Source organism: Natator depressus, chromosome 2 (genome assembly GCF_965152275.1).
Source record: "Natator depressus isolate rNatDep1 chromosome 2, rNatDep2.hap1, whole genome shotgun sequence".
Classification (NCBI taxonomy): Eukaryota; Metazoa; Chordata; order Testudines; family Cheloniidae; genus Natator; species Natator depressus.
This window is the reverse complement of record NC_134235.1, coordinates 229218470-229246205: the sequence shown is the minus strand read 5'-3', so window position 1 is coordinate 229246205 and position 27736 is coordinate 229218470. Positions and strand designations below refer to the sequence as shown.

General features: G+C 39.5%; 1 protein-coding gene across 8 annotated transcripts in view; it reads right to left on the bottom strand.

The window, feature by feature from the left end:
• Window positions 1-27736, bottom strand: part of KIAA1217 (KIAA1217 ortholog) — a 255962-nt gene that overhangs the window by 82560 nt on the left and 145666 nt on the right. For 7 of the 8 annotated variants that reach the window (XM_074946095.1, XM_074946088.1, XM_074946093.1 and 4 more), the window contains 2 exons: window positions 24328-24526; window positions 21283-21376 (listed from right to left, as the gene is read on the bottom strand). In XM_074946095.1, coding sequence (XP_074802196.1) covers window positions 21283-21376; window positions 24328-24526 — 293 coding nt within the window. Of the gene's footprint in view, window positions 1-515; window positions 735-21282; window positions 21377-24327; window positions 24527-27736 lie in introns of those variants that run through there. The other variant, XM_074946091.1, reaches the window with a different exon arrangement.

Below are 27736 nucleotides of genomic sequence, written 5' to 3'. Positions count from 1 at the left end.
GCACATAAGCCAAGCCTCTACAGCTATACAAATGTTTATCTCATGGTATTTTACATGTTTGGCTCAGATGTTGCCCTTACGGATCCCTGCTTACACATAAGTTTAATTCACACAGTATCCTAAAAGTCCTATGGGGAAGCAAAGAATACCCATTTAACTTTTTATTGAATATAGAGCAAATCTATAAAACTCCAAGCTAGCCACAAAAGAAACTTAAGAGCAAAAATAATGGCTGACTGCTTAAACTCATCTATAGTCAATGTGCACATTAACCATGGCATCTATAAACATGTGGCGAAGATTTTCAGGACATATTTTAGACTGTCTGTTCTTTCAGGCACAAATTTAAAAAATATGCTTAAGTACTCTACCTCTAATCCGTGTATTTGTGCCTACTGTTCTGAGACTGCTATTAAAAACAATACTATTTTTTAACTAGACAACATTGCAACTCAAAGACAAATAAAAATATCCTTGCTAAACGTTTTTATTCTGAAATAATTAAAACCACTTACTTTTACTTAGGGAAATCACCTGCATGGATACAGCAATAACAACAACATTTGGTTCCGCTTCATAAAATACAGTTCTTTTGTTTACAGCCTTGAATCTGAATCCTCAGTCTAGAATAGGACATTTTAGGCATCCCGCGTTCTTGGGAAAAGATTTTAAACCTTAAAAAGGCTCCTCATTCCCTCTGCTCGCAACAAGTATGGGCCATCTTGTTTTACTGGATCATCCAAATAGTGCTGCTTCAAGAGACTTAAGTACTTTTCCACAGAATAAGTCTGCAATATCCCCTCCCCTTAGAAATTAGTCACTAAATAACCTTTGTGGCATGTCACCCAGCCACAAACTGTGCATCCTACCACTATGTAATTCAATCACTGAACAATTTCTTTAATGTGTGTGTATAAAATATAAAGAAGAGACTAACATTAAACAATGAAGCAATACAGAGTCTTGCAAAGGAGTGAACCATAAATAAAACAGCAGGTAACCTTTATTAAGGGAAGAAGGCTTATTCTAAAAGAAAACAAGATGACGTACACATGTTAATTATTCAGTAAGAACTCAGTAAACTCAGCATTGCAGAAAACTTAGGAAAAACACAGAACGCATTGATCTGAGCAACTTTTAAAGTAATCGGATTGGTAGAGACATTTAGGGGAGTGAAATGTGAAACTCTCCCTAAGATACAGCACCTGAGCAAAACAGGAGGCTGTCTACTAATTAACCAGTTACCTTAGCAGCTTTACCAAGCTGAACTTTGGGACCATCGTAAATCAATTTCATTGCTATCTCATCAGAACATTGCACACGCAATTAAGATCACTTTTGGAAAAAAGAGGCAGTTGAAAAAAGAGACAGTTAAAAAAAGCAACTGTCGATTATTTATTTAGAATGATTACAGGAAAACGACCTTCCCTCTGACCCCCATACCCAAAATATCCAATAATGTTGGAAATACTTTTTTAAAAATACAATACTCACTCAGGTCGGAGAGATGGAACTGAAATGACACAGGGAAAACACACAACATAAGCACTTTACAGCACTGCAGTTATCTGCTGCATGTTTATTTTTTTAAAATGCCACCTGTCTCATTATAGTGGGCATTTGTGGGCTAGATCTAAAAGGGATTTAGATGCTTAGCTGCCACTTTCGGTGCCCAAAGCCAAAATCTCAAATCCCTGCTCAGCTGCCACCTAACCCTGTAGGTGCCTAAGTTTCCAGTGGTGAAACCCCCTAGCTGCCTGAATTTCTGCCAGGGGGCATGTGCACAGCTGCCTAAGCCCTGACACCAAGTCCCCTAAGCCTCAATGGAATTCACAAACTAGGTGTCCTCCTGCCTATCTTGTCCGCGGGCCCCAATCTGGTAGACACGCTCTGAGCACGCCTACTGCATTGGGCCTTGGACAAAACACAGCTGGAAGAGGATGAGAAGATAGTGGTGGTGCTGGCCCCTTTATAACTTTTGCCCTGTGGCTAGAGCACCCATGCAGGATGACCCAGGTTCAAATCACTCCTGTGCCTAATGTGGAGCAGGGATTTGAATCTAGGTCTCCCCTTCAAAGAGTGCCCCTAATCACGGGGGTATGGGGTACTCGGGGGACAGAAATCTCTCCCAATCTGTCCTGCTGAAGCTGTTCCACTTTATATAAACAATTAGTCATTGGAACAGGGATTGGGGCCTGTCTTTCCCACATGCTAGCTCAGTGTCCTAACCACAGGGCTATAGAGTTTCTCTTACACTTGCCCTGGCCCAGTGACTGTTAAGTGTTTTAAACAAAGTGGAACAGCTTCAGCAGGAGAGTGAAAGAGCCCCACCCCAGAACACCCTATAGCCCAGTGGTTAGGGCACTTACCTGAGAGGTGAGAGACCTGGGTTCAAAGCAGGCAGAAGGGGAATTTAGAGAGAGTTCACAATGGCGATGCCTGAGCAGAAGACACCTTCCTCCAGCCTAGACTTAGGCACCTCAACTCTCTCTCCTTGGCATTTCTTATTGGCTGGCTTAGGCAGCTCCCCACTTAGCATGCTGGCTTTTGTGGATCTCATTATTAGGTGCCTATCTCTCCCCATACGTTGCATAGGAGCCTGGGCACTGAACTCAGGGCTGTGGATTACAGTAGGTGGCACAGCACCTAAAGGAGCTGTCCATAAAAGACAACACACAGGTTTTGGTGATTTTCAAGACCCACACACCCCTTGTAATGCTTGGTAACAGTGAAACAAATGCACAAACTTAAGGACCCACCCATGCACCCCCTTAATATGTTACTTAATACATAGACAGCCCCAAGCATTAAGCCTTGCAACACTGAATACAAGTCCCCTTTTTTTGTGGTCCTAGCCCTGTGGGTTTTTTCAGCTGGAGGAAAGGTATAGTGTTCTTGATGAGAAAGGGAAGAAAGTGAGAGCTGTAATGGCATAGGGAAATTTGCTGGGTTACATGTATGGGGTTATATGACTGACATCTACTCAATGTGCAGCGGCAGTCAAAAAAACTAACAGAATGTTAGGAACCATTAGAAAAGGGATAGAGAATAAGACAGAAAATATCATAATGTCTTTATAAAAATCCATGGTATGCTCACATCTTGAATTCAGCATGCAGCTCTCGTGCCCAATCTCAAAAAAGATATATTGGAATTGGAAAAGGTACAGGGAAGGGCAGCAATAACGATTAGGAGTATAGAACAACTTCCATAAGAGGAAAGATTAAAAAGACAGGGACTTTTCAGCTTGGAAAAGGGATGACTAAAAGGGGTATATGACAGAGGTCTATAAATCTTGACTGGTGTGGAGAAAGTGAATAAGGAAGTGTTATTTACTCTTTCATACAACCCAAGAACTAGGGGTCACACAATGAAATTAATAGGCAGAGGCTTAAAGCAAACAAAAGGAAGTACTTCTTCACACAACACACAGTCAACCAGTGGATCTAGTTGCCAGGGGATATTGTGAAGGTCAAAACTATAACAGAGTTCAAAAAAAGATTTAGATAAGTTCATGGAGGATAGGTCCACCTATGGCTATTAGCCAGGATGGGCAAGGATACAACACCATGCTCTGTGTGTCCCTAGCCTCTGTCTGCCAGAAGCTGGGAGAGGACGATGGGATGGATCACTCAAAGATTGCCTGTTCTGTTCATTCTCTCTGAAGCAGACAGCATTGGCCACTGTTGGAAGACAGGACAGTGGACTAGATGGACCTTTGGTGTGACCCAGTATGACTGTTCTTATGACTCTGTGTGTATGTGTATTAGTGGGGGGTCATCCATGATGGGATGTGATTGGAATAATACTTTTCTATTCCATGGTGCTTTCCCCAAAGAACTTTGCAAAAATTAATTTAGCTTCACAAAACTTCAATGAGAAAGGTATTATTACAACTGTTTCACAGATGGGCAAACTGAGGCACAGGGTGGTTAAGTGACTTGACTAAGGTCAGTGGCAAATCTAGAACAGAGTCCAGGATTTCGGACTCACAGTCTCATGCTCTAATCAGTAGATATCATTTCTGTTTCAATAAGCAGATGGAAGAACTCTTTCACATTAGAGACAGCTTTGGTATGTTGTGACACATGCACCATTTTTTAAAAAAATGTACAAAACATCACCACTGGTTTTGACTAGAATTTCACAGTATTTTCACACAACATACTTATATTTTTTAAAAATAATATCTTGATTAAATATTTGCACTAGAAATATATGAACAGAATGTCATGACATAAAAGACCATTAAATCAATTTATTTGTATTTTGAATTTAATCAGTCAGGGTTTGTTGTTTCTTGTGGCTACAGGAAGCAAAACATTCTCTACCATTGAGGCATCTGGTTTACATTGGGCAGCTTTAGCTAGCCCATCAAGCACTCACTTTTTTTAAAATGGGGATTTGGATGCTTGATTTAGTTATAACTAAAGTCAGAAATGCTGACCAACTGGACCCCAGAAACACCAAAAGTGGAAAACAGACCAATTGTTTAATACATATTGATAACACAGGCGCTTCCTAACAAGTGCCGTGTACATTCTACCAATAGCCTTTTAAAAAAAGTTTAACAACCCTGCAGTAAGAAATCCCATTAATATTGTTATAATATGGAGTATATAGAGGGGTCACTATGTCTTACTGTAGTTGATCTGCAATGAATTACAAACTGGTAGGATGTACATAAGAACAGCCATATTGGGTCACACCAATGGTCCATCTAGCACAGTATCCTGTCTTCCACAGGGACTAACACCAGGTGCTTCAGAGGGAATAGACAGAACGGGCAGTCATTGAGTGATCCATCCCCTGTTGTCCAATCCCAGCTTCATTTTCCATAACTGGACTCTAGCATAATAAAGTATACCCCAGAACACCAGATATACTGTGACTGGGCTCCTGGGCATCAGACGCAATATACTATAAGCTTCAAGTATGTCTGATGCACAGGAAGGCTTTTATTACTTAAGGAATGAAGCCTCTTTTAATTTGAAAATATGTCATAGAACAAATTTATAAATAATGCATGGACATGTCATTACCAAGGCTGCAATTCAATCTCTGGGTTCTTATAATACATACAAACCACTCAAGCATCACTCTCCATTTTAATTACTTTATCAGAGCCCTCAAGGCTTGTCTATCTTGCCGTGCCTTATCCTGCTTTTACTTGGTAGCTATTTACTTGTTTATAATGTTCCGTATGAGGTTTCTTTTTCAGCTCAACAAACAGTACGCAAAAGGGCATGATCCTGAGAGGTACCGAGCTCCAGGCTTCATCAGGATCAGGCACAAAATTCTGGGCTATTTATTGCTCTAAAATCCATGTTAGTGAAAGGCTGAAGTCACCATTGGGCACTTAACTGCACCACTCTCCCTCATTTCCTCTAAAACACTAATAACTTCATTAGTCTGTTGGAGCTTCGCAGCTATTTTCCCTTCCCATTAATTTATCTCTCTTTTTTATTAGTTGAAAAAATGTTACAGACACAAGGGAAAAAAATACCATTTATAAAGTTGGACAAGATTTTTTTTTAAAAGACCTATTTCAGAGTGTGTGTGTGTGTGTGACACAAGGGTGGTTCCATTTTATCATCTGACCATTCTGACAATTATTCCTTTTCTTTTAATATTTTTATAGCTGGAAATAGTTACATAGCTAGTCTCTTGTTTTCATTTCTATAAATAACTGTTTCCTTGAAAAAACACAGACAAGCTGACTTACCCACTAAAATGTTTATTACTAATTTAGAGCCTGAACCTGCACTCCAGGACAAACTTTGCCAGAGTATGAAGTCAATGGGAGTTTTGCTTGAACATGACTAACTAATACAGTCTCACAAAACCCAAAAACTAAGGTAATTTGTCAGAGATGTTTTCACAGATAAATACCAAGGAAAGTGTTGATTTCTGCTGTTTTTGCCACTGAGGTCCTCATGTGAATACCAAAAGCTCCACCACATACGAGCTAGCGTAGAGTCTAATCCTGATCCAAGAAATTAGAAGTTACAGATGACAAAATCCTGTTATAACATTTAGATCAGGGGCTCTCAAGTTGTGGGTTAAGGTCCATGAGGACTGCCAAGGGGATCTGTAGCACCCATCTTTCTCAGCTTAGTGGAGCACTGGGAGCCTATAAGTAAGGCCATCTGCTCCTTGTTCTAAGAGGAACTGTTCCCCAGATCTGTACCCTTCCATTCTTCAGTAGAAGAGGGAAGAGAAGTGTTAATGGCCCATCCTGACACCGCACATCACCTTTTCTCCGTCCATCGAAAAACAAGGGACAGTGAAGGGTAAAGCACAGGCAGCTGGTACTCAAGTTTATATGCAGCTGGCAGAGTGGAACAAGCCAGTGCCATCTTTATGCTACTGTATCCTGTGAATTATTTCCCATAAATTGGAACAAACTTTAAAATTAGTCTCAAATTTTCTAAAGCAGCCCTCCAGCTAAACATCTATATTTATAGCCACATAGATTTCTGTGGCATCTCCAAAAAGATCAAAAAATGGACCCGTCAGAATTCTTATTTGAATTCTGATGGCAGATTCAGGTGGATGGGGAGGTAAGAGACTAGTTCTAGCAGTGTAAGGAGGCTTAGGCCTAGTGTACAACGGGGTGTGTGTGTGTGTCCCGATCTAAGTTACGCAACTTCAGCTACGTTATTCACATACCTGAAGTCGACGTACTTAGACCTACTCACCACGGTGTCATCACTGTAGTGAGTCAACTGCTGCTGCTCCCCCGCTGCCTCTGCCTACCCCTCTTGCAGCAGTGGAGTACAGGAGTCAACGGGAGAGAGCTCGGGGGTCGATTTATCGCGTCTAAACTAGATGCGATAGATCGACTCTCGCTGGATCGATTGCTGCCCGCCGATCCGGCGAGTAGTACAGACATACCATTAGAGTTGTGACAGTCACAGATGATTTAGCTTCTGTGCTCTTAGTGTACCTTCTGATTTGTATTACCTCTTAACAGGGTCTTCACAGATTCCTAAGGCACTTGCTAAAGCAGAGTATGTCCTGTGGTAAACACAGGTGCTGTAAAGTTCCATCACCTTATATTCATTCCAAACTTCCTATTTCTTTTTTAAAATCACTTAAATATCAACTAGTGTGAACCACTGTAAAGAGCTCTGTAGTACTTGTGCTTCAGTACTGGCACAGAAGGACTTCCTGTAGAAGAGATGGCTCTTACAACATTAGGCAAGCTGTGTCTGAACCCACTGACCCCCGGGGCACCTGAGCCCCAAGCCAGCATTTTTTTGGGGGAATATATATTTTAAATGTTTTAATATTGTAGTTTAAATTGTGTGCTCAGTCCTTTGGTGGTGGCAGCATTTCGGCAGAATCAAGAATTTCACATGATGAAACATTTATCAGAAATGAAATACAGGCAAGTAGGGGTGGGTGAATCTTGTGGGGGATGAAGATTCTGCAAGCCTTTCCAATTATTTCTGGGATCACAAAATTAGGGTCAATATAACAAGCCCTTTTCTGAAGCTGCATGAGCCAGGGACTATGGGATCGGCTGTTATTTCAAGCTGCAATCCTCCCACTCCCGTGTAATTTAAACCTCACATTTTCTCCCAGAGGTGATTCAATATAAATAAACATGTTTTTCTAGCTAAAAGGAAGTCATTGGTACACACATATATGTATGAAAAAGCCCCCCCAAAAGCTAGGCTGGCACCACTGGCTGTGCTAAACTATACACATCTACAATTGTGCTGATTTCATTGGCATTTTTCTCTTCTTCCCTACCTGTTACATTTCTATATATAGGATTCTCACTCAATCTACTCTCTGCTCCATTTTCATCTTTTTTTCCATTGTCTTTTTCCTCTGCCCCAAGACTCGAACCGAGATGATACAACCAGAATGGGATACTCGCAGCTTCTTCTGCCCTCCTTATTAGCTATCCCACCTCATTTTTGAATCCCATGCTTCCTCCCTCTTTCCTAGACAAGACCTTGACCCCATCATACACTAGCCAGCCCTGGGAGAGACAGCAAGACAATACGGAAAGAGGAAGGTCGGCAGCAGCAGGCCGGGGGCAGGGAGGGGCTCCTGTGGCTGGCACATCCAGAGCTCAGAGGTCGCAGGAGAGGGGGCATGAGGAAGGAAAACATAACACTTAAAGGGGTGACAATGAGACTAAATGACCTACCTATAGGAGAGAGACTAACAGGTTTAAGGCCTATGACTCTAGGGAACTATAGGGAAAGGTTTTAAACCTTTTACCTGGGGTTGCAGTAGAAAGCACCCAATGCCTGTTGGATCCTTGCAGAACCCTGCTGGAGAGTTGAACTTTTGTTGACATGAACTAGGACTGCTAAAACAGGCATGTTTTGAAATTGCTCAATATTTTCTTGTTTTCAAGTTAAGTTTGTTTGGGTTATAGGAGCTACTGGAAAGCTCTGGAAGGCCAGCTGTGAAGAGCCTGGTAGTTTTCCATGGGCTGAGAAGTGTAAAACCTAGAGCTCAGGTCTGCTCTGCTTTTTGTCTGTTTGCTTTGTGTCTGTCGTTTTCATGTGTTTCCTTATTCTTCCAAGTCATGGGACTAAACTGGGACTAAATCATGCCTACTACACCTCAGCCCATGGTGCTTTGGGGATTTTCTCAGCACACCACAGCCAGTCCTGGATTTGACTGCTGCCTTCTCATTTGATGCCAGCCCACTGGTTCCAGACAATGAAGTCTTGTCCACTCTGGCAGCAGTGTGTAGGGAACATGTAGCCACATTTCACAGTGAAAAGCAGGCTGTACCCATACTGTGCTGTGTAGCTACAAATGGCAGCAACAAGCTCGGGTGGAGGGGCAGCCTTTCTCTGCTGCCTCCCCTCGCCAAAGCCCTTCTCTGCTGCCAGAGCTTTACACTGCAGTGGGGAAAGACTCTGGCAGCAGAGAGGCAGAACACTATGCTGATAAAAACAGCAGTATAGATGGGGGGCGGGGCATGAAGAGAGCTATGAAAAATACATTCCCTAAGGTTCTGATGTGTCTTTACTCCCCACAGCAGCAGTGCCTCACCGTTTACACTGCTATTTATACCCATGCTAGAGGCATGCAGTGCATGTTCTCTACATACCACTGTTAAGTGTAGACACAACCTGTCCACTAGCTGAACTTTACCTTGATCCACCTTCCAACCTGGCCTAAGGTCTCTGCTTGCCCAGGTAAAGAACTATACCTCTCTTCTGTAGCTGACAACCACCATCACCCAGACACCACTGGACCAGAAAAGATTCACCTATTTTCCTGTTTCCCTTCTCCTGTCTTCTCTTTTACCCATGTTTGTCTGCTTGTGCTGGACTTGCCAAAACTCCCAACACTGTAAATAAACTGAGAAAGTTCTGATTGTTATATCATCAATATCATTTCCATCATTAAGGAAAAACAACTGTTTCAGTAACATGCAATTTTTACTGTAGGGTTAGTAATTACAGCAGGAGGGTAAATGTTACGTGTGGTTATCAGAAAGCTAAAGAAGCTTAAAATACAGCAGCAGCCATGGAGTGCAAAGTAAAATCTAAATAATCCATAAACCATGATAGCGGGGAAGGAAGAGTGAAAGGAAATGTGGGGTGGGAAGTAGGGAAGTGAGGCTGGGAGACTATGGAAGGAAAAGAGAAAGAAACATTGTAGGTAGTCTGTGAGAGAGATGGGAGGTGAGAGACAGAAAGAGAAAGAGAGAGAATCTGGGCGTAAAGAGAGCCTAATGGGCAAGTCAGGAAAGGGTTAACAGATTGTGAGGACAGAGGTACAAAAATAAGATTACGCCTTGGAGCGAGAAACAGTAAGAGTCAGAGGAAGAGAAGAGAACGAAGTATGAGAGAGATTCTGGGGAAAAAAACAAAAAGTCAGAAGGTTACAATGACAAAATGGAAGGCGAGAATGAAGAAACTGAAGGAGGGGGAAAAGCAAGAATGCACAAAAATGTTCTTGAAAGCTACAAGATTTTGGTTTATTGACTGCAATCACAATCAATTAGATTGTACCTACCCAGCAGAAAATAATGGGCAGGCGGAAGGAGAGGAAGAGAGAAAGTGTGTGTCCAATTTATGCCAGTGTGTTTAACCCAGCCTATGGGGGGAAAATGCTTCAGGCTCTTCCTGGCCTGAGAGAGTGAGGGTGTGGGGAGCGGGATACACCAACACTCTCTGCTGCAGTCTGAGCAACGCTCTAGCCCCCTCTGTCCCTTCACACTTCTGTAAACCAGAACAGTGTTTGAGTTGCACTTTCAAAGCTACAAATGGCCTCCAAACTAAGCATAACGAGCTTGTCCAGTTCTATTGGTGAGGAGGTTTGAGGGGGAAAGAGACATGCTCCCCTTGCGATGTTCTACAAGTTGTATTTCAGTGCAGTAGCCCAGAGACTTTACATTACTTTACATCTGGGTGCAGTGGGAATGGTTCCCAACTGGAAATGCTGAAACAGATGTTCCAGCATGTGTACAGGCACTTGTGGTTAAGTGAATACGCAACTGCTAATTCAACTCTGATTATTCATGGAGGACTTCAAAAGGTTCCAAGGTTATACAATGGCAGGATAAGCTCTAACAAACTCTGTGTGTGTGTGAGGAGTGGCAAATCCCCATCTTTTGCAAAAATGGCTGTGTCCCATGCCACTCCCAAAATACAATCCAATTCCAGATGACACATACATATGATCACTGTCCCAATGGCACTTGTGGCAGCTTGTCCTTGTCCATTGTCCCCCCTCCCCCCCCAATTGTCTCTCCCACTCCTGTAGACCAGATTCCTGGGAATACAGTTGTTTCCTCAGGGTAAAACAGGAATCCAATCTACAGGTGAGGGAAATGCAGCTGGGTTGCAGGAACATTTAAAGCAATGGATAACAATAATAATGATGCTAATACATTTAATTTCTTACCTAAATTGAGTTCAGCTTGGAAGGTATATTGGTCCAGATACGGGTAGAAATGAGGGCTCTAACTTTCCACAAGGCTGTTCATATTTTCCCTGAACCCATTTTCACATCCTTAGCTGTCAGTTAATGTAGATTAGTTTTCAATGAAATAGCTTCCTTGGTAGGCTTGTGGAGTACTATTTAAGGTGGGAGAGAGGAATGAGGAGATGTCGCTTTTAGCATCCGTCTAAGACTCTCCAGTAGGAGCTTCTGGTCTAGCCATGCTTAAGACAAATGGAACATCATGTTCCAAAGACACTGATGCATGTGTGAGATCCAGAACATTCTGCATCAACATAACCACACATAAGCATGCCTGAAATCAAAGTCTGCCTGTGTGGGGTTTTTCTCTCTCATCACCAACCTTAATTTTGCCGCACAAGCTATCTCCCTGGTACCAGACTGCATAATTCTACTCCAATCACAAAAGCAAACATCCAGATCAGCCAGCTTAGCATGAGTTCATTTCTGAGTGTTTATGAGCATGTTTCATGGAGCTGTTTTCTTTTTTCACAAATAAACAGAATGTGAAAGTAAAAAGAAAAAAAACCACCTCATTTTAAACTACCAAATTTAACAGAAGGAAGTTAACAAAGCTCTCATTTTCTTCCTTAGTGCACTTTCCAGACAAAATATCTTAGACGATAGCGAGTGCATTTCAGCCAAGATATGTCAGGGTGTCATTGTCAATGAAAAAAATACAAACACATTGAAACATAACACATTTCTATCCTGAAAAGGTTGGTTTTACATAATTATATCATTGGTTTGCCAATATCCACATTTAACTCACCAGCATACTTTGGCACACCCAAACCAAAAGCTTTTATTCTTTTTGAACTGAACATATAAAAGTTGTCACCGATGTTTTGTAGAATTAAGGTAGGGGCCCTTGAAATGGCTGGGAATTAGTGTTACAAACAAATAGTTCTGTTTGTTTGATTTACTTTTGTACTGTTGCTTTTAGATAGGATTTTAAGCACATAAACAAAAGTTGCCTGCTTTGTGCAGATGTAACAAGCATTTCCTTCCCTTTCCCCTTAAGAGATCAAATGCATTGTCAAGAAAACGCATGCAGTCGCTATCAGCCTTGAAAGCCAAATCCTTAAAACCATTCTGAATTCCAGCACCTCCTTGGGGCACTGCTGAACTGATGGATTCATCCATTTTCTTCCCAAAAAAGGAATAGTTTCAAGCATATATAGCTCTGGTACAGATCAGCATTTTTATTTGGTTTAAATATGCTGTATATCAGATTTCTACTCTTTAAAAAAAAAGGAGTCCTGTGAGTAACTGATCTCATAAATCAAAATAAATGCATGGCTCCTTGACTCTCTGATCTACTATTCAGCTTTTATTTCTGTTCCATATTTGTAGCTTTTCCTACTGTGCCAAAGCCAAATAGAATTGAACAACTTCTTATGATTAAACAAGAATAAGGAAAAACATAACCTTTAGTCTCATCTGGAATTATCAAATGACTGAGTCAAAACATGTTTTCTATTACAGGAATATGGAATATGTTAGGATATAAATAGTAAAGAAACAGTATACAATATAGTTGGTCGTTTAAATCCTACGCATATTTTACACCTGTAACCCACTGTTACCGCTAAATAAGAATGCAGCAGATAAGAAGGAAAATATTATGTCATAAGTTTTGCACCCAGCACTATCTGCAGTCCTCATCTGTAGGAAGGAAAGGTCAGTGGATGAGTATAACAATGGATCCACTAGCCCCTTTCCTCATCCCACACAACAGTGCATCGGGAGCCCCCATGCAACTGGGCTTTGTGGCATATGCTACTGTGAACCTGCTGCAGAACTGGTTTGCTTCCTTGTGGGCTGAATCTTCCACTCCTATAGAGGAGGCCAGCGGGAGTATTTGCATTAACACCTCTTTTACCACATTAATATAATTGCTATCACAGTCTCAAGAGTAATTGTTCTGTTCTGTGAACATTTATTCTCTTTCAACTTTACTTCCTTCTGTTCAACATTTGACAAATGCAAAGACAATCTAGCGATCAGCGTACCAGGACAGAGAAGTAATATAATGAGACGTGGGGGTCTCAGGGCTCAACTAACTTGCTGAGTGTCTTAAGCTTGTTAGAGTTACCTGTAAATACAGGGAAACCTGAAGTAAACGCCACCTGTAACCTGCAATCACTTTGAAGACTGAACAAAATTGTATTTGAAACCTTGGGGATACTTTAGTTAGAGACCAACTCTTCCAGCCCACACAGTTTTGGTAGTTCATTGAGTGGTGACTTAAGAGAGGTTTCATTGTATACAGAATGACCTGTTGTCACTGGCCTAAGGAGAGAGCCACTTTTGACAAAAAAAACCTGTACTTGTGAGGTTTGATTCCCAAAGGTCCTTCCTGCCACTGTCTGAAACCATGTTGTGTAAACAGTCTAGACCACAGGATCCAATCAGAGGCTATTAATAAGAGGACTGTTTGGGCTTCCTGGATTACGTTTACCATAATGGATGGATAAAATGGGGTGTGTTGGAGGAATGAGACATACATCCACCAAGAACAGACTGCAGTTTAGCTGACTGGATGCAAAACTGCTTATTTGGCTGAAGTAAATAACTAAGGTTAAAAGTAGGGATCCCCAGGGTAGAAGTTATCCACTGTGATTAAAACTGAGTGGTTGAGGAACCAAAGTTATCCAACAAACCTTTTGGCCTGTTCAGCCACTTAATTTGCATGTTAAACTTCAATCACATGCAAATTGTCCTAAAACCTAAAGATATGTTTCTGTACATTAAAGAAAGAGACAGGATTCCAATACCATATACTTTTTCAGGGGTGCCCTTTTGCCGACTGATTTTTGCAGCTGTCTTGTTTATGCCAACTCAGATTATTTTTACCCTAGATCTTATGTGTATCCAAGAAAGGCTGTTCGTACTGCTCATATTTTCAGGAGTCTGATCAGTTTTCTTGACTCCAGATTAGAACTGACACCATCTAATCAAAGACCACAGCTGTGTGTGTGGATTCTCCAAAAAGATCAGGAATTGGATCTCTTTTCTGCTTCTATAGAAAAAAGAGGATGAAGACAAAGTAGGCCTTATCTTGCTTATGGAATCTGGCCCTTTGGCTGCTATATTTGCCTAGAGGAAAGCAATTGGTTGAACAAAGAACTGAGGACTCAGCTGTGAGCAGGGAACTAAGATCCTGTACAAAGAGTTGTACTTCCGGATAATGTAATAAGGAAGGACGCTAGGGAAGGCTAAAGTAAAGTCCTGATTAAATAAAGCAATGTCAGGCTTAAAGAAAGAAGAACTGTTCCTTCCAACCAGGCTGATGTCACAGAGAGAGCACAATAGACTAAATTAATCTCAGCAAGGTGATTTTTAATCTCTGTTGAGGTAAGAGCCGATGTACAAAGCTGTATGGAAGACTGAAAGTCATCCTTGGTTCCAGTGCTATCTCAGAGCTTACGGGGTCTTCTGAATTCTCTTATGCTTCCTTATTTACAAGGGAAGACTGGTTTCTAACAATGGTAGACACAGCCGTGAGTAGCAATGTCTGACTCTGCCAAATACTTAGGAAATGGAGGTAAATAGCCAGACTATTGCAAATTGATTTGTCAAACACAAGGGCTGTGAAAGAGTAAAACATCCAAGGAATAGGAACCAGGAAACTTTCTGTAAAAGTATGTGGATTAAGAATAAAAGAAGCAACTAACAAATACTAAAAATGGACCCAAACCCAATCCTCATGTCCTTATTCAGGGAAAACTCCCACTGAAGCCAATGGGACTTTTGTCAAGAAGGCAAACTTCACAATCACACTTTGTGTTAGAGGCTTGACCTCCAGACTCAGTCACAGGCCAACAGAAAACTTGAGTTGCTCTTAAATAATTCGATCTGGATGACCCAGGAGGTGTACTGACACGCTCCAGAGCAAGCTGCTTGCAACCCTCAGCCAGAAGGAGAGGCCATTAGAAGGAAATAAAAACACTATTAAAGTGAGTGTATCATGGTGGGAGCATGGATCTATTTCTTCACAGAAAAAGTTACTGGGGATTTCCAGATGACAGGCTTGTGATATCTTAATCTAAAAAGAGAATAATATATAACTGGAAGACTTCTGGTATTTGCAGAGTGGGTGGGGCATACTCATATTCCTAGACTGGTCGATGTTAGCTAAAATACTTTTTTTCAGATCAAGTTTGATATCATTTAACTTGAAAATAAGTAAGTAGAACTTGGTTTTAACAGACCAATTTTATTCTTTGGCAACTTTTAAAAATGCTACTTTTAGATTGTTGCTATATTACAGAATCTATATGATTACATAGAACATGAATGATATTTTTTCAAAATAAATATAATTCAACAATAGCACATTACCACTTAATTATTTAAAAAGCCACAATGAGATCTCTATCCAAATATAGCTTAGGATCTGTACATTTAAACAGATCGTTATATGTGCGATACTTGACGTTTATATTTTGTTTTATTCATAGCTAAAAATAAAAATTAACTAATTCTTAATCTTCTAGCCACCTTCTCAATAATCTAGATCATTTATGGGGTAATTTTTATAGGATATGAAAGACACATGAATGAAAGAGCACAGGTACATTTATTATATTTCATAACAGTTTGATTAGATACAGCTACCTCTCAATGTCTTCTTCCCTACAGCACCATAAATAATTGGCAGCTTAGTAATAGCTCATTCATTAAAAATAGTAAAACTCATGTCACAGAAACAATTCCAGAGCATCAGATACTATATTTATATATTATGTTGAACTCTCAACCAGATTTCAAATGACAAGTTAGAAAGTAATCAAATTATTACTTTCAATACACAGATTTTAAACTAGACATAAAAAGACTAGTTTTGGTAGTCAACAGGGGAATAAAACATTTCTTCTTCTGGAAGATTTTAAAAAAATCTAGTTTTGATCTCTGGTTTAAATCCCCAGTTAATCTAAAAATATCCTTTAGCCAAAAAGAAAAAGGAATTCCATATTCACTACGAATAGGCATCTTACCTTACATCTTTTGGTGAACTCCTTTTCTAGAAGCATCTGGCAGGTATTAGAACACAAAAGTACTTTCAGCTAAGCTTGTCTTTACATTGTCTTAAAACTAAACTTCTTTGTTTTTGTTTTGCTAGAAGAAGCTCTGAGACAAAACATGTGGATTAAAACAGCAGCAGCCTCTCTGTTCAAGAGATTTCATGGATATTCACAGGCTTTGCTTCCACTGTCCGAAAGTTAAGTCTGAGCAAGAAAGGCATTTTTCCTGTCCCGGAAATCAGTATAACCAAAACCAATGCTGAGCTAATGAGAAATGTTTCTTCCATGTGTTCTGCTTGGCAGACACTGCAAGTCATATCAAGGAAACACATGATGTTTATAAATACAATATGGCTCATGTTGTCATAACCTCTCAATGACAACAAGAGCACTAGAAAAAGCAGGCAGCAAAACAGCAGGAAAGATATTTGTATCGTTTAGAAGTTCTGTATTAGATATACATATATTAGTTTTTTTCCTAAAGAAAAAGTTTTATGGTAGAGGGATCAGGAAGGTAGTGTTTGGCACCTTATAAACTTACTATGGGTATTCCTAGCATTATCATGCATTCAAACAACTATGTGTTTAAATATTTGTTCTCAGTTTTAGGAGCTACACTCTAAGCGGATGCTTATTGCAGTCAGAGGGTGTGATTACAGTTCAAGTAAACATACCCAGACTAGCTTTCATTTAACTAGCTCAGGTCCTGGAGCAGGGAAGCTGCAGCAGCGTGCACTTCAGCGTGGCTGTACAAGCTGCCCAGGAATCCCTCGCAAGTCTAGTGCGCTCTGGAGCACAAGCTGCCACAGCTTGACTGTTCTGGTACCTGGGCTGCCTCAGCCTGCTCCGAGTAGAAGGGGGCTTCACGCACACAGTTGCCCCTTTTAAACCCTCCCACCTGTCCGGTTCCCAGGGGATGCGTCAGTGTCACCATGCTGGCCCCTTGTCCCCTTTTGCAGTAGTTTGACCTCTCCCCTTCAGCTCCCCCCAGCCATAAAGCATTGTTCCCTACTTTCGGCCAGCCAGACAAATCCCCCCCCCCCCCGCCCTAAATGGTACGGTGCAATCATTCTGGTACCTGAGCTAGCTAGATTAGAGCTAGCTCAATATGTCTATATACCTTGTGATTGCAGTATAGACATGCCGTAAGACTGTTACAAAAAATCAGCAAGTGGTCAATTTTGGCAATACTTTTATTTTTACTTTTTGCATTTAATGACCTGAAGATTTTTAACTTGAACACAATCCAATGAAACACCGCTAGGAATCTCCCATCATCTGGAAGCCTTTTGTTTAAAGTATCCGAAGAACTCACAAGGATGATCTTGCATTTATTATCTCTGTGTCTTTCTTAAAAAGGTTGTAGAGGGTTTTTTTAAACTAAGGACTAGGGGAAAGCTGACAGATGCAGATGAGCACACAATGCAGGCAGACACATCTCATAGGGATTAATTTATTAAAGAAGGAACTCTATGTTCTCACAAAGAAGATAGGAAAGAAGTTGGTAAAGTACACCTAGGAGCTAGAGAGGAACAGTCATATTTAAATGAGATACTTTTACATGAAGGAAAGCAACTGAATATTGACAAAATATACAAGTCTAAATACTAATGGGAGAACTACAGTGACTGTCATTAAATGAGGATATTGACATAATAGACATCACAGAAACTTGGGGGAATGAGGATAACCAGTGGGATGAGTAATACCACGGAATAACATAGTAGGTTGCACTGATGGGGGAGTGCCACTATATGTGAAAGAAAGCATAGAGTCAAATTAAATAAAAATCTCAAATCAAACTGTGCCATAGAATCTCTATAGATAGAAATTCCATTCTTGAACAACAACAGTACAGCAGTAGGAATGTATTAAGGACCACCTGACCAGGATGGTGACTGTGATTGTGAAATACTCAGGGAGATTAGAGAGCCTGCAAAGAGAGAAAATGCTGTAATAATGGGGGATTTCAACTATCCCCATGTTGACGGGGTACATGTCACCTCAGGACAGGATGAAGAGATAAAATTTCTTGACACCATAAATGACTGCCTCTTGGAGCAACTTGTCCTGGAACTCAAAGGGGAGAGGCAATTCTTGAGTCAGTCCTAAGTGCAGCACAGCATTTGGTCCAGGATATCAATATAGCTGAACCACTTGGTAATAGCGACCATAATATAATTAAATTTAACACCCTTGTATGGGGACGAATGCCAAAGAAGCCCACCACAGTAGCAGTTAACTTCAAAAAGGGGAGCTACACAAAAATGAGGAAGCTAGTTAAACAAAAATTAAAAGGAACAGTCACAAGGGTGAAATGCCTGCAAACTGCATGAGACTATTTAAATCTACTGATAGGCAAAGTAAGAAAAATGTAGCTTGAAAACCTATTAGACTTTGATTCAAGGATACTAACTTTGTATATTTGGATATGTGATGTTGGCAATTTGAGTTTTAATGGCTATAAAGCTTTAACTTTTTGAGTCTCAATGTCTACTGTCATTCAATAATTATTGTCTGATCCCCTCCATAATTTCCCATAACCGAAAATTTAAATAATAAAAATAGGAAAAAAACTTTAAAATAAACATCAGTATTATCTATCAACATTATAAAAAATAAACATCAAATTCTGCCAGCCCTAAGTATAACACAAAAGATGTGTGACAAGATCTGCCTTCATACAGTGTTGATTCACATTTCAAAAGTAATCTCCTTAAAACAGGACAGGCAATAATCGCTTTATCCCTAGATTTACTGAAACAGATGCTAATGTGAAGCACTGTGTTTACAGTAATTATTCCGTCCTCCCCTCTCATTTTAGTATAGTTAGTTTCAATTTATCTAAGCACCATGGTGAGGGAAGGAAGACTGGAGTGATATCTTTCCTACCATCCAACTTCTTCCATATCCTACATCTGTCTGCCTCAATGCAGCTGCAGAACGAATGCATTCTTACTCTTGGGTTCTCCCTGTCCACCATATATATTCATGTGATCACATATATAAGCAACAAAACATAAAATCAGGTGCTTCTTTTTAGGCTTCTCCATGCTGCCTCACCAGTGTCCTGAACTCTGACTTGCAGGGACTACCTCTCAAATTGAAAAGGTAGTTAAGTCACCCATCCAAGAGCTGACCAAACCCAACTCTGCTGAGCTTGTGAGAGCTAACAAAAGCACATCTCCAGGTGAGCTGGCTACAGACCAGGAAATAACTATTCTTGGGAGATGTGAAGATTTCGAAATGCCACCTCTGGTAAGACACACACAGAACCACCTCAGAGAGTAGAGTGGAACATGGTAAAATAATCACAGAATTGTAGAAACGTTGGGCTGGAAGAGACCTTAAGATGTCCCCTAATCCAGCCTCCTGCGCTGGTACAGAGGGAGCCAGCCACCTTTATTTTTGAATTATCCCACTTTGGCCAGAGGGAGGGAGTTTCGCCATACTCAATATGTATCTGTGGGCATAATCTCAGTTTCACAGTTTTATATTTTAATGTGAATAATACAAATTTTAACCACTCTTTTTACAGAGAGACATTTGTATTTGAAACAACTTTATTAGATAGTAAATATCTGACACAGGGCCAAAGAAGTAATCCAGATTGCTGATATTTTGATTTTGTGTACACATTAGCAAAACATGTCTGAATACCAGTCCAGCACACAAAAAAGTTACATTTAGCCCCCCTTTCAAGTGGGACAACAACAATTTAGACCTAATGATGCAATGTCAACATATTATTATTACAATGGTTAACATTACTATAGGTACCAAAAATGTGCCCTGCCCTAAGATATTAATGATATATTTCAGATACATCCGGTTACTGCTCCACAGAAGTCAATAATATTTCAGGATTCTCAGCACCTTGCAGGAGACACATAGCAATTTATCAGATCGGCCCCTAAATGAGCTGCTATCACTCTATATACAGATTTTTAACATGCAGTGAGGTGAATATTCAGATAATTGGATTTTATGACCCATCAGAGAGATTGTTTTATGATGTTTTAAAATTCAAATATTTAAATGAAATAATTACAGGAGAGGTGGTTGAAAATACCGCAGGAAACTGAACGACTGCCACAATTGCACTGAAACGACAATGCCCTACACCATTACAACTGCAAAAGTACTTAAATATAATTAAACCAAAAAAGCAAAGATCTGTGGCAGATGCAAAAGAAATTGTGAAACCAAGAACCAGAGGCACAATTATAAACTAATATTTTTACAGGAGTTCCTCAGAACATTTGACATCCGCTTTGGAGCATGTGTAAGTTACTAAAAAACAAGCAGCACACTTGTTAGTAACTGTATCCTTCTTGAAGGCTTAATATGATTTTATTATTTCCTATATATTATATTTAAACAAAAAAGAAACAAAGGGAGTAAATTTCAGAAGCTTTTTTGGCAAATTCAAAAGCAAAGATTTCAACTTAACAAAGGTTTCTATATTTATGGTATTTTTGACAGACACAAAAATTGATGCTCTTTTCAAAACTGCAAAGCATTTATTAGTATTTTGAGTCTGAGATAGTCATTTATGAAGCACATCAGGAGACATGGAGCTCAACTGGAAAGCTTTTGAAAATGGTGTTGGGAGTTGCACTACTAATAGAGTAAAAGTTAAACGATACTCTGCTTTGTTGAAAAGAAGAAAGAGTTTGGTGCCCACTAATGAATGAGACTTCAAATTGAAATCTGAAACAAATTACTAAAAAAGTTGTGCTGTGATTTCAGTTCTTTACTGTGAATGAATAAGGGATCAGAGAGTGTTAAAGTAAATAGTGACAAGGAATGAAGTAATAGATCAGGGGTCAGCAAACTTTCAGAAGTGTTGTGCCGAATCTTCGTTTATTCACTCGAATTTAAGGTTTCGCGTGCCAATAATACATTTTAACATTTTTAGAAGGTCTCTTTCTATAAGTCTATAATATGTAACCAAACTATTGTTGTATGTAAAGTAAATAAGGTTTTTAAAATGTTTAAGAAGCTTCATTTAAAATTAAATTAAAATGCAGAGCCCCCCCGGACTGGTGGCCAGGGCCCGGGCAGTGTGAGTGCCACTGAAAATTAGCTTGCGTGCCGCCTTTGGCACATGTGCCATAGGTTGCCTACCCCTGTAATAAATCAATAAATGAGTTACACGGCTGTTACTCTGAAACCAGCATGGATCAGTGTATTCCCCTTGCAGCATGTGTGTATTCACACTATATATGTTAATGTAAACATTTCACATAGAAAACAGCAGATCAAATAAAAATGAATATAAGTCAACTCTGGCACTTACCCTTAAATCTCCATTTACAGTTCTGGATGTATGATTAAATGCTTGCGCAGGATCTTTGTTATAAACTTTAAGGAAAGATCTGTCCTGAATGTTCCTGGAATCAAAAACATCGAGAACGATAATAGATGAAAGGAGTTTTATTTTAGACATTTCCTTTGCTTGCCCTAAGGATTCAGGCAACAGACATCAACCACCATCATGACATTGCTGCAACTGACCAATAAAAAAACCCTACTGCTATAAAATAGACACACAAATAACAAAACCTACTTCAGTTCTCTTTCCCATGGAAAGTATCATTCTTTCAGCACAGCTCCACACCCATAAAAACCAGGTGGTACTGAGTTTCTTTCAAGATCCCCCGCACGGAGTGAAAACACTTTGTAAGATAATAAAGCTGCAATATTTACAATGCACCCAAAAGGGTTTAAGTTAATATTTAAATACTTTATTGTGTACTCTACACAAACACATGAATTTCTGCTATTCTAATGAGCATAAATCAAAAGAAAAATACTCTTTTGAAATTATTCTTGAGGCAAATGTAACTTAGTTTGTTCACAAAACTGAAAACATTCCATAGCGATTAAGAACACATCAGCAAATGTAAAACCAAACTTTCAAGCCTCCAATCTTTCATAAAGCTTTTTTTTTTAAATAAAAAAAAGCACAGCTTTGATAAAAGCAACTGCAGAATTTGATGCAAACTGTTGGAAGAGAAAACAAAAAGATTTTTAAGATTAGCACAAAGAGCCTTGTCATTCATAAGTCTTTTTATGAACTGACTCATTCAGACAACAATCAGACAACAGATGTTTTACATTAGTCTCAAAACCTACCTTACAATAATTTCATAGATTAGAAATCTGCACTGAGTCCTGCTGATTTCTTGTTCAGGACTAATCAGCAACAATCTAATTAACGGCAACAATCTAAACACACTAATGTCCTTTCAAAACTGTGATTCCTTTCATTTCACAGTAGTGATTTCAAGAGAATTTGCACAGAAGACTGAATTCCTTTCCTCCAGGTACAGCTACAACTTTAGTGGACTGATCTTACTCATTGGGATTATCATTTTAAAAAACTGAAGTGAAGCATTCTTGGGCTGGTCTAATTTCTTTCTTTTAAAGTCATATTACAGCCAGCGATTGCTTTGAATCTGTAACTAGTCAGAACTTGCACTGCTGCTGTAGACTTCAAGTAGTCTATTAAAAAACCACATAGCTTTACAGACAGATCAGTCCCATCTGTTTAAGAAATGTATGGTTAATGAGAAGTTTAGAGTTGATGAGAGTTAACTACATGTAGAATGTACAAGAAAATACCTACCTTGTAGCAAATTTATGTTCTTAGTTTATTTATGGCAGCATAAACTCTTTTCTGTCTTACTAATATGGAATTTAAGATAATATCAATATCTAAAAAAGGTGACAGGTCTACGTTTAGTTAGTGAATAATTTGGGAACAATGTTTACGGTCTGTAAATTAAATAATATTCAGTGCCAAGAGTGCAGATGTTACATATAAGGTAAGGACAAAATTCTGCTCAGAGATCTGCATGAAGAATCTAAACTACAGAATTCTGCTCTCCATATGGACATGGAATGATTCTTGGTTAATGTATTTTTCAATGCAAGGAAAGTTCTCTCATTTTCCAGTTCATTCTTAGCTCACAAATGATGATGGCATATACAGAGGCAAGGTGGGTGAGATAATATCTTTAATTGGACCAAACTTAATCTACTCTCTTTTCTATCTCTAAAATGATGGTTGAGAGAGGTTACTCAACTAATGTCAAGTTTTGTTTAAAAATAATCTCCATAGCTATCTTGTAGAAATATGACAGCTTGAAGTAAAGTAGTAAAATAGAGTGCATTTGATCTCTGAATTGAATTGTATTTGCACCATAACTCCATTCCACTCCACCTGAAACTTTTCTGATAACAGGTACACATTTGTGTATTTTTTTATTTGCACATCTGTTTTGCATTCACTATTTGACGGTGTTAGAGCTGAACACTTTTCCTTCTGTCCCTCCTTCTCTTCTGCTTTGCTCTTGTCATTTTGTGTCTGTTCTGGAATTTATCATATACTATCTTACGAACAGTCTGGTATAAATATATGCCACATATCCCTAACTATTTTTCACACCATAACAAATCTGTGGTCAGCCACATGGTTGTAACTGCTGTGCACATTGGCCATTGGGAACTTCTTGGTGGTTATGAGTTAACATTCTGATCCTTCTGCTCCAAAAGCACAGATACCAATTGGTGTCAGAAGTTCAGGGCTTAAGAAACATGGTTGAGCAGCTCTGATTCCATCCAACAGAGGACACGCACATACACACATACAAACCAGGTCTTTAAAATATTCTTTGTATGCAGTATTGGCTGAGTTCAGAAGTATTTTTAATTATTATTATTATTAATTATTTATATTAATGTAGCATCTAGGACCAGTGGCAGGTATTCAGTTGCCCAGTCCTGATGGAAACTAGAGCAGCAGTGGGTACACTCCAGCCTCTGCCACTGGCGTAACGGATTGCACACTGGTGGTAGATCATAAATAGTGGAGCTCTGCTCCATGACACTCCCTGCAGCCCACACTGTGTCCCAAAACACCCAGGACACTTCCCCACTACCCCTTACATCAGACTTTCTGTCAGCGGAGACAGGGATCTGTTTTAAGGCCACTTTGTGAATTTGGCCTATATGTTTATTTTATGTTTAATATTTCAAATATACATGTTTTGGTAAAAACACAATAAATATTAATTGTAAAAGCTAACCAAACTTATCTGTACTGAATGAATATTTAAATAAAGTATATCATACATAGATGGCTTGTGCAACAGATGTGGTAAATATAGCTTAAGGCATGTGTCAAACTGTGAAAACCCCAAATTACTCAGACACCACTGAACTTGCCTCAATGTGTCACACCTGATATTTGTTAGATATTTATCAGCTTTACTCTTTTTCATGCTATTGATGCACTGCAGAAAAAAACCAAACAAACTGTAGTTCCATGTTTACCTACCTTACATCATTTAGTTCATAGTATATGTTTCTGCTCTCGTCCTTGATGTAAATGGCAACACTGGGAGACTCCAGCATTTTCATTGTCAACTGCTGGGGGAAGGCACTTACGAAGAGGGCACGAATTGTGTCTGTGCTTGTAATTTCATTCGGCATCCTTAACTGTTTTGTTTCATCTCCATACTGAAGATATAAAACTCCTAAAAGCAAAATACAATTGAAGATTTTTTTTAAAAAAATGCATGGAATAAACCTAGACTCCAAAGTCCACATAGAAAAACACACCAAATATTTAAATCTATACTAGACTAAGCAAAGCTAGATGTCTCTGTCTCACACACACCATATCTTTTCACTACAATACTGGAATGAAGAATAAAAACAGTCTTATGGATATTGATTATTTGTTTCTATACCACAGAGTTTTCCCAGAGCAGCATGTTATTGCAAGGAATCTATTTTTACTGTTCTTTAGTTAGATCAAAAGTTTACATTAAAAGAGTTAATTTAAAAATAATACTAAAATGAACCCATACCAGAAGGAAGATGAAGGTAACTCATGGGAAATTTTCTGTCAGCTGAGGGAAAAATTAATCCTTGTATCACTTAGGTTCTTTTAAGCATAAACTCTTTGTTTTAACTTCACACTTACTCAACAATGGGTTTGATTTTCAAAACCAGCTCCCCATTTTTTCAAGCATAATTTTGTGCCCACAACTGATTTATCAGCAATTTATTTATTTATAAAATTATAGGTGAAATTCATAGTAAGAACAAAGCTGAAGTCACTAAAAAGCACATCTAGCCTGAATATCACCCACTTTAATTTTTAGTGTTTCTGTGTGAAATGGTTTGCAACCTTAACAGTAACCTCTAACACATTATGTTATAGTATAGTAGAGGGGGGCGGAAAGAAAGAATCTGAGTCACATATCGACAGATTTATAGATTTTAAAGCCAAAAAGGATAATTCTGATAATCTAGTTTGGCTTTCTGCATAACACAGACCAACAAACCTCCCTCAGCAATTTCTGCATTAAGCCTATAACTTTTGGTTGAGCTTGAGTACATCTTTCAGAAAGGCATCTAGTCTTGATTTAAACATTTCAAGTGATGGAGAACCATCATACGTAGGTAAGTTGTTCCAACAGTTATTTACCATCACGGTTAATATTTTGCACTTTATTTCTAGTATCACTTTGTACAGCTTCAGTTTCCAAAGACTGGATTTTGTTATGTCTTTTTCTATTAGATTAAAGAGCCATCTACTATCAGAAATCTCTTTTCTTATGTACATACTTGGGGACCATGATCAAGTCACCTCTTAAATTTCTCCTGGATAAACTAAATAGATTGAGCTTCTTAAGTCTCTCAGTACTAGGCATGGTTTCCAGACCTATTTTTTTCTCGTCAAAAGTAAATGTCAATATTTTGCAATTATATACTGCAGTGCCTTTCATCAAAGGATCTCAAAACAAACAGACTTTAATTAATTATGTCCAACAATATTCCCCTGAGGTAGGCAAGTATTGTAATATATTCATTTTACAGATGGGCAAATGGAGACACAGAGGCAGTCCTCCCCTTGTGGAGTCTCATATTTTCTCCCACTGGACCTTGCTCACTAGGGGTGAGATTCTCACTCCAACACCATCCCCTTTTGACAGAGTGACATAAAAGGGCATAAAAAGCCTTGGAGAGGCTGGCCAGGGGAGAATTCCCCCAGTGTAGGAGCTGAGGAAGACAGCCACAGACTATCCTGCAAGACCTGACATCTGGGCCATGCCAGGGGTGGGAAGGACATGTTGAGGGTGGGGCCACAGCCTGTCTACAGGCATCTGAGGACAGGCTGATATGATGTTAGAGAGCCCTGAGGGGCTACCTAAGTTACACCACTGGCCTCTTCAGCCCCCTGAATCAGGAGGGCACAAAGGTACTTGAAGAGAATGACAGATCTGCTCAAATGTGACTATGCTGCTCTTTCTTGATGAGTCCTCAGAGGATATAAGCCACAATACTAGCAACTCATTTTCTCCTTTAAGTCAGCTGTTTTTTTTTGTAAGGGAACAGAAATGCCTAAATAATATCCCTACTGATGATCATGCAGTCTATGGGGCTACAGCACAAATTACAAAACCTATTTAGATAGTGATAGCTTGGTTTAAGGTCAAAATTGGTTATACCACCAATGATGGGGTGGTGGAAGGGTTTTTATTTTATATATTCATGAGCTACCACCAGTAACTAAAAGTTTGTGCTGAAGTCCTGGGACATGAAGCCATTTACTGAAAAATATAGAAGACATATTAATCTAAGATGAGTTTTCTTTATCCTCAGCTCTTCGTATTTTTCTCACTATGTTGCCCATAATTGCTATAAATGAGTGAATGCACATTTTGGCAGGTGTTCCCACAATCAGTGAGTAGATAATTGTACCTGGAGCAAGAGAAGGCAGAACATGTTAATTTTTATGCATACTAATCAGACTCCTCAACACCAGCTAACCATTATTTAATATTAGGCTGCTTTTAAAATGACACTGTCAGTACCTTTTCTATACTATTATGAATGGATGATATTGTTACAAGCTGGGTTAAACCTTGTTATGGGTTGAATTACAGCCTCATTGAAAATAAGGTGTGAACATGCCCTTCAATTAAGATAGGTGTAAGACACAGTTAAGGGGCCATACCTAAAACTTTGACGTAATCTAGTCTGCCCAGTAACTAGCAACACATGGGTGGACGGTTCCATTGGACATTGTTCTGACCAGATGCGCTTGTGGCATAGGTGCTGGAACTAGGGGAGCGGGGGTGGCATAGAAGAAGGTGCTGCAGCATCCCCTGGCTTGAAGTGGTTTCCATCATATACAAGGTTTACAGTTTGATTCAATGGCTCTCAGCATCCCCAGTATACAAATTGTTCCAGCACCACTGGCATGTGGGGAAAAAGTCTAGCTGGAGGGGACAGTCAAGAATCAGAGAAACCCAAAGGCAGCAAGAAAGCCAAGCAGTAGCCTGTAACCACAGCATGACCCTGAAAAAAGCCTAGCAAAAGGTTCTGGGTCAGGGTTGCTGGATGAGGGAAGATTGGGCCTGTAAACTAAGAAACAACTCCTTTTGTTTCTGGTTCCTCCTGTGTTTGGAGAAGCAGGACATTATACATTCCTTGCAAATGAATAAGATTGCATCCAAGAAAATACCAGACTCCATCATCAGTTTCTACTTCCAGCTGAAACATCCCCAGGGTCCTGAATCGACTAGCTGCTCGGGTCAAAAAGGTGTAACAATATCATCCTGTGTCACTAAGGTTGCACTCAGGTTCCATTACAAACTCTATTTTTAACCTTTTACTTTGGCAGGCAAAACTAGATTGACCTGAAAATTGCCAGATTTACTCCAAAGGTTTAG